Source organism: Physcomitrium patens, chromosome 9, assembly GCF_059467195.1.
Source record: "Physcomitrium patens ecotype Gransden chromosome 9, ASM5946719v1, whole genome shotgun sequence".
Lineage (NCBI taxonomy): Eukaryota > Viridiplantae > Streptophyta > Bryopsida > Funariales > Funariaceae > Physcomitrium > Physcomitrium patens.
In genome coordinates, this window is record NC_143418.1 from 17,077,898 (window position 1) to 17,086,496 (window position 8,599).

The 8,599-nt window shown below is 38.0% G+C and overlaps 1 protein-coding gene across 1 annotated transcript; it reads right to left on the reverse strand.

Annotated features, from left to right (window-relative positions):
* On the reverse strand, positions 1 to 6,823 carry LOC112287010 (diacylglycerol O-acyltransferase 1-2). The gene is made up of 16 exons (XM_024529587.3): positions 6,123 to 6,823; positions 5,811 to 5,891; positions 5,502 to 5,575; positions 5,197 to 5,296; positions 4,929 to 4,996; positions 4,544 to 4,667; positions 4,251 to 4,352; positions 3,794 to 3,895; positions 3,050 to 3,186; positions 2,691 to 2,772; positions 2,212 to 2,232; positions 1,859 to 1,921; positions 1,581 to 1,628; positions 1,213 to 1,275; positions 1,040 to 1,093; positions 1 to 707 (listed from the first exon to the last, which is right to left on the reverse strand). Exons 1-16 carry the CDS (start codon positions 6,498 to 6,500, stop codon positions 606 to 608), a joined length of 1,599 nt encoding a protein of 532 aa, XP_024385355.1. The 5' UTR covers positions 6,501 to 6,823; the 3' UTR covers positions 1 to 605.
* Between the last annotated feature and the right edge of the window lie 1,776 nt (positions 6,824 to 8,599).

Consider the following 8,599-nt stretch of genomic DNA (forward strand, 5'->3'; position numbering starts at 1 on the left):
TAGGTGAAGATGTGGTGTAAAAGACTACTACGACCATGCTGCAAAACCACATCATTATTTGCTCCGACGATTTTCAGGCACGGTTCCCAAAATGTTCTTACGTATCACTACCCTCTGTTCAGTTTCCAATAGAAAAAAATGGTGTGCATCATCATGACGCAGATTCTGAAGCGGACATCCACGCGGTATCCAACATGAAATTGTAACGTAGGATTCGAGGCAGCTTCTGCACGTGAGCACGCCCAGCATCTTACAGGATGGATGATGGGACCAAGAATAGACTAACGTCACCTAAAACTACAGCTAGAAAAGAATACTAAGTGCGAAACAAGCTCCAACAAGCTCCAACAAAAGCTTGCGTTGACAAGGATCTGCCCTTGAAGCAAGTGCCCGTTACACTCCTACCTGGACTGTATCTACACTGCTGGCTTACGACGAAAGTTTCCTCTCTTGTAATCTCACACCAACCCGCCTACGAATGAATCGTTATTGACAAACATATGAGTTGCGGTTTAGTCGATTCTCGAGAAGTGGAAGCCATAACAAGGTACAGATGAGGAGTGCTATTCACAAGATTAACAACTGCACGAATGGGTGATCTCAGTTCAGGTACTGGGAAAGTTGTTGAAAACGTCGTGGTAGTAGAGAAGCAAGCACATGGGTTGCCCGACAATGCAAAAGAAGAACCAAAATACCATATTTCCAACCTGCACCCATTCAAGTCCACATTGCTGTTATTGCAAATGATACTGATAAATCAACTACACCTCAAAATTTACACTCCAAGCCAACAAATCCCAATGTAAGACGCAGTCGCAAATTAATACATTATTGAAGGTATCATTAAGACAGAACAAACGTGCATTGGTTTCTATGTGTCAGTGTTTATTTTTTTGAACCTTACATATGAATCTTGGCAACATTTAGGGCGTTTCAAAGGGAAAACTGAGAGCAAAATCTAAGATTAACTAACGTACTTGCAAATCACTCTCCACTCTAATCCAATCATACGACAGACTCGAGAATTGCCAGCACGTACCATAGAGCTATGGTACCGCTCTTTTATCACGTTTGTCAAGTACACCAACGGAACCTGCATGACAAGTTCCATATGAGGGTTTCTCAGCATTTAAAACAAGAAACATCTAAATGGACAGAAATTGCAGCGCTTTAGTTTCTGCTCTTTCCAAAGCAAACCGAATAATAAAATACCTGCATCATGATACCAAGAAAAGCCCAGCATCGAAGCATATGACACGGAACACCAATGATAACCTAGCAAAAAATGGCAATGTTAAAAAGATTAACACAGTCACGGAGGCAACTAATCAGCACGATGAGAAAATAGGAAAGATATATTTCATTTCAGATTCACCAACGTAAACTCCATCCATGATGTACTTCCAGTCAACACAGATCATGTGATAAGCATCACTACAAATTAAAGAGCAAAATGAAAGTAACAAGAAATGGACTGTCGACCCTCAGAGACAGCATTTCAGAAGCACCTACTAAATTTGATTATAACCTGACATTCGAAGTGCCAGATGCAATGAAAAATACGAACAAAGGGAACATACCTCATGAAACAAAGCTGAAATTGCAAACACCAGTAGTACTGCTGCTTTCTGTTCGAACCCCATCAAACCCAAAAGTTGTATAGTGAGAAAAGCTGCTATCACAATTTTACAGGCTAGCATTTGAGCTTTCTATAGATTGATTCCAGCAAGAAGCACATGAAATAGTGTCATTGACCCCAACGCATAGGAGAAAAAATCACATTCATGGAAACCTAAGCTATATCACCAGGCCTATGCTTTGGACAATACATGCCAACGAGGAAAACCACGTATGATACCTTTGATAAGCCAGCTCGAATGGAGGGAAAATAAATATGCCGCACCATCCACTTGTGCACAGGCTGGATACGGGCCAAGACACATAAGCATATTCAGAACAAGATAAGTCACTCGCTGCGAAGAATTTAGGTTTCCTACTTAAGACATGAAGGTGGGAAAGCTGGAGCTTTAATCAAGCCTTCATAATTTCTTGATGAGAGGTTTTAAGCATGCATATACGAGGTCATTCATGGGTAAAATATCCAAAAAAAACCAAACTATATTCGACTACAGAGAGAAAATGAAATCAAATCAAATGGTTCTTACAATACAAGGCATGTTGAACGTGAAAGAGTGGAAAGGTGATCAATACCATGTTCCACATTCGCCAATACTGAAGACGTATACGTGGCGTCAGAAATCCAACCCCAAGTTAGTGAAAGATGACTTCAATATTACAAGAAGGAGATTCTTTGGTCAACCGTAATAACTGATCTTTGAAACGGAACAAGAAACGAAAGCATTCAACACTTGGGTGGAATATTTCGAAGCGTTTGAGTTGTGAAAAAAACCATTCACAGTCTCAAGAGCGCAGTTTACGAATCCACTTTTTGGAACAAGGAACAGCAAATAAAGGGTACAGAGACAAAAATCTAAGAGTGACAAATAAGGCTGACTAATTCAAAATAAGCGTTAAAGAAGCGCTTCAACGCTGCAAAAAAATAAAAATAAAAATAAAAATACAATCTAACTGCAATACAACAGGGAGATGAGCTAGTCCACTGCATTAAAATGAATAAAAAATAAGTTCATTTTAAAACTAGAATAAGTGGAAGCAAAGGTGCTCTATACCTCTTCAACTGTTTGAGCATTCCACCAGTCCTTATAAAATTCCCTGTCCCCAAAGCGAAGTAGCTCCGCCACAATATTCAACCTAATTCCAACACATCGATTAAGCAAAAGTCGGATCAAGAAACATCTGCAGGAAGCAAACTTGACGTTTGACATTCTCACAGCCACTCGAGAGAAATATACATGTTATCCAACATATTAATCTCGTCTCGATCATAAGGCACAAATGATGAGTAAAATATCAACTCAAATTGATATCAGCAAGCACACACACTGAAACCACAAACATCGTGAACTACGTGTCTACATCATAATTCATCAATTGTCGTAGGAGAAAGAAATTACATTCGTGAACGTACCAAAGATGAAATAAACAGTAGAACAAGCACAGCCAAACATAAAGAACTGGCAACGAAAGCTTTAAAACCCTCTCCAGTGCTTGAAGATAGTTGCCCCTGAGCGGGTGCTGTGAATTCTTCACAGTGGGATTTATGTACTGCAAGATTAAGTAATCAATATTACGACCAATAAGGTACAACTAATAAAAGGTCTCAACGCTTCTGATGTTTACATCTCCTAGCTCCATGGGTAGAAAAGAATAAGACAAAAAATATGAGGGACATAACAGTTAACCAGTACTAGGAACACACCAGCTTTTGAGACTAAAGCCTCAAAATCAAGTTCAGGTCTAGGCAAATGGACAATCCATTCCTATGAACTAGTACAGAACCCATAATTATTGATTTTACCCACCGCATGGCAGTGAAAGAACTTTCAGAACATAGTACTTGCAGAACATTCGACAATGCGATCAGAAATACATGATACATTAAAGCACGTGCACAAAACCGCTCAGACCTATCAACTTTCTTTATTTTTTTGGATATCAATCACATGATTGTTTAGAAAGATCGCATCATAGCGGTTTGGTACACAGGCACATCCAAAATCGGCAGAGGAAAAGAATCCTCGGGGAAAATACAATTCAAGGAGCTCCACGTGTGAGATGATGGTGAGAGAGCTGCACCAATGGTGAAGAGAAAAATGAAGCGTTTCTGATTCTAAGATATAGAACAAACTATGCACAAAAAATAGAACTGTACCTGCTCAATGATGAATCCCCCTAAACCCAAGAACACAACCAATTTCCCGGCTTGCCGTAACACCCAACTTTTTCGAATTGTGTCCGAACGAGGGTAGCTCAACTGAAAATACAACAATTCACTACTTCAAGTCCACTACAAATTCTCCAAGAAGGGTACTTATGATGAATGACAAATCAGACAACCAAGTCTCTCTCACACACATACCAAAACATTAAAAAAAAAAAAAAAAAAAACAAAAAACAAAAAAAGGGAACAAGAGTATGCATAATGAAAAATGCTAATCAGCTCTATTTTGGGTTTCAGCGATTATAATTCAGCAGCGTTGGTGTAATAAAGAGTAGGAGAACTGCATTTTAATAATTACTCGGCACTTAAAGAATTTAGCGAATTTAAGCCCTCACTACTCTCCAAAATCTTAAACATATTTCTACAAGATATGAGTCAAAAAACACACCTGGTAGCAAAGTGTGGGCGCGAGCATGAAATAAGCAATATTTTGGATCGTAAGGTGGTCCGGAACCTCTATTTTATCTGCGTACTGTGGTGCCTCAGGTAGCTACAATCCACAAAACTTTTTCTTAAATTGAAGCACATATTTTAAAGTAATCTAGTTAATTCTATAAGAAAGAAATTCATGACAAAAGACAGAAATTCTAAAGAACAAACTTGGAAGTAGAAAAGTTCATAATCGATGATAGAATGCAGACAAGTTGCAAATTCACTCGTCACAAAGAAATAAGACGCTACCTTTTCTTTGGCTCTCAAAAGTTCTCGCATGTCCTTGTTGACATGAGCGTAAGATATAAGCTTCATCCACCCAGTCACTGCAATGAGTATCAATACAAGACCAGGCAGCAGTGCGGATTGCACCCTGTCATCAGCCAAACACATAGCTTCGATCACTTTTGGAAACGAATGAGAAGAAAAATGAATAAATAAAATAAAACACGGTTGCAGATCACAACCGCCTATTGAATCGATCAATTTTACAGAAAACATCACTAATTCTAGGACGGAAGTGAGGTTTGAATTTCACTTATCTGCTTCCTTGCAAACTGAGATTATTTCTGTTCTTTTTGGTTATGTTTCGAACAAATTTTGCGTGGTTTTACAGGAGGGAATTGGAACATACCTGTGTATAACATATCCAGGATACAGTATCCCTACAGTGCTGATTATGAGGTGTAGTACGAAAATCAACTGGACAAAGAAAAAGAACTGCTTAGAAAGAACTCAACGATGTCATATGACGCAAATTACCCGAAACGTGTAGCACCCACCACCGTTGCCACGATTTTAACTTGCATTTCAACGAATCCAGCAGAAGTTGGACCCAAAAAGTGTAAAGAACACTTGAACTCTGGAAACGACCCTTTCCTAAGTAACTAGAGAGCACTTACTCCTTCTGAAATAGGGCGTAGGACCCATTTCCCGTTTTCATTTTTCCAGCATAGTTTTTCCACTAGTAACGCTGCAAAGGGAAAAGTCGGTAAACTCAAACTGCCAAACACAACACAAAAAAGAAAACCCCATCAACACAACTTGCAATTAAGCCAACTCCCAAAATCATGCCTTGCTACATTTATGACATCTATTAGACCCTTCTAACCTTCACATCAGCTTGATTGACCACCGTGGCTCTTAAGCAATTGCAAAGAGCGCACACGTGAAAAAAAATCAACATAACAAGTTAAGTAGTACTTACCCGCACATCAAGAGTGGCCAATCGCGTGCAGACTTGGAGCTAAACCAGAAACCAGTTCTAATGAGTAGTCCATACTGTCAGAGCAGCTATTCGTACGTTAGGACCTGAGTACTCATGGAGCCTAAGATCTTTTCAAAATCGTTCTAAACCTTACAGTAGCTACCCTTCATGAAAATCCCGCCAATCAGTTTTCGAAATGTACAAAACGCATGTCTACACTTCGAAAGACCACGAGTAAGCGATGCTCTGACCAAAAATTCCAAGATACAACTTCATAAACAACAATGCTAGTCATCAAAGGTTACTCACCTTCATTAAGTTCTCAATAATAAGCCGGCTGTTAACAGCTATCAAAACAACAATACAGAGATTGAACAACCCAGCATGACTCTGCAGTGAAGAGATATCATTTGTGAGTCTCGCTTAGCACCAATTCATTTGTAAGTCCAAATAACAAATACATGCATCAGCTCGTAGCAAAACGACACTAAGGAAATTGCACCTAAATTAGCATCATTATTCAACACAGGCAAAAAAGGTGACGAAAAGTAAAACATTAGATCACAAACGCGTAATCAAGAATTTCCTGGAAATTATTCCGAGAAACCTTCCTTCACAGACCTGATGAAAAATTGCGTCTGAACTAAGCGGGCTTTCCCTCCTAACGCGATGCGCAGGCGTACACCCCCGCAGGTCGAATTTCGTGTTGGCATTAATATGGCTGGTGGCAGCCCTCTCCCCCGCCAGATTGCTACTCTTCACAGGCATGCCGTTTAACATATCTCGACTATCCACGGACTTGAACTGCATGCTTGTGCGCCGACGCAAGGTCGATGACGGCTCATCCGCGCCACCAATTGTGCTCGCGCAGTCCTCTTCTTCTCCCGAGGTCACATCACTCTCCACCGTCGTCATCTCCGACACCTGCGGCGACATCTCCAATGAATCCCCGACGCCATCCAGCACCTCCTTCAGCTTCTCCGCGCTCCCCTCCTCCATCCCCCCCTTTTCTCTCCCTCTCTTCCTCCCTACTTCGAAATCCTGCACGTCCCTTCAATTCCCCGCCCTAACACGCCCCAAACATTGCGAATTCATCAATCTCAGCCATCTCCGAAGCCTCAATTCGCAGCTACTACAGATACAAACAGAAATCCGGACTCACTCGTTCGCTCCCTCGCTGTTATATGAGTGTGTGCGCTTAGAAGAAGACGAAGACGGCGTGTGTGTGTGAGAGAGAGAGATGCGGCAAGTGCGAGGGACGGAAGGGGGGGAGGGGGGAGGGGAAGATCCCAAGTGTAACTTCATCGACAACAGTGAGTAACAGTGTGTGTACCACCGCAAACGGCTTGTTCAAGTCTTCTCCTCCCTCCATTTCACAACAAACCGTCACCTGCTTGGTAGGTAGCTAGATAGGGTGCTGGTAGGTTGCTAATAGTCTATGAATGAGCATCTCTGGCGGACTTCACAACAATGCTCACCCCTTTTTGTGTTGCTACTACTTTTTCCATTGCTTTATTAGTTTATTCTTTACTTTTTTTTAATGTTTGCTTCACCAATCTTCAAGGTTTGAAAGTCTAGTTATGGGAAAATAATAATAATAACAATAATCGAAAACCCTGCCAAGTTCAAAGTTTACTTTTACTTTTTTTGGAATTTTAAATAAGTTTGATGCATGAAATGTTGAATAATTTATGTTCCAGTGTGTTCAACTCCAACGTTTATCTTCTTCTTTTTTTTCTTTTGTTTTGCAATCCATTTCTAGTTAATGTAAAAAAATCGACTCCGAGTTTATTGTTATTTTATGATCGGAATCTAAACTATTATAAAATCTAGAATTTGATAAATAAAAAAATAATCCTATTTGGAAAAAAAAAAAAAAAAAAAAAAAGCTTGTGTGTAAAAGTACATATATTTCTATATTATTTACAGCATGCGATTTGTAATTGGTACATGTTTTTACATACAACTAAGTGATTGAATCGTTCAAAAATAAATAAATAAAATAAAAAATAATTAAAAGTTGTTACAAAAAACACCTTTGTGAGTAAAATACAAATACCCAGCCAATATATAAATTTGTTAGCGAAATGTGTGAAATCCAAAAAAGTAAGGATATGGTTACTTTTTTAGTTTATAGCTAAGAAGAGGTCATCTAGAAACTTCTTACAAACTACAAGTCTAGTCATACTCATTCTAAGTTTTTAAGAAACTCATATCAATTGCAAGATAAATCAGACATCTAATAGAATTATCCTGCATGTAGAAAATAAATTAAACAAGCAACTTAAAAATACTCCAGAGTAAAAAAGAAGTTGTAATGGTTTTAAAACAAAATAAATCTTGAAAAACCAAATAAGATTAAAAAATCACATAACGTTTCAACACACATGTGTTACAATGTAATACCTTTGTGTTTGTCTAGAGTAAATGATTCTATACAAACTTGAACTAAACTTACAATGATAAATAAATAAATAAATAATCTCTCTCTCTCTATCTATCTATCTATCTATCTATATACACATACATATATATGTGAGTGTGTATACAAGCAACTTTAAAATTAGGGATATTCGGGTATAAAGGTTGGCAAAGGCGTTCAATCCTAGCGGCCTAATTAGTCTCCAATGACAGTCTCTTTCAAGCTGCCAAGTATTCTGTTATAAAATATTTTATGTGTATCATTTGATTAAAAAAAAAAATTGTAAATATTTTTTAATGAAAATCAATATAACTTGTGGACAAGCGGTGCTTTTATTTACCGATTATAAATTTTTTACTTATTAATTCCAATAATTTTACAATCTAACTAACTCTGAAATTAGTGTAATGTGAATACAATTATATTTGTTTATTGAATACAAATAGTATTATCATATGAATAATATCTTAACAATGATTCACACTTCTAATTCAAATCATAAACATGCATAGAAACTTATTAGTGTCATTAGAAAAAGATAAGGAAAATAAATAAATAAATAAATAAATAAATACTTGTAGTATATAATTGTGCTTTACACAAGTATACATATAGTGTATAATTGTACCATATATAGGTATACTTGTACTATATGTGTGATATATTACAAGTATGT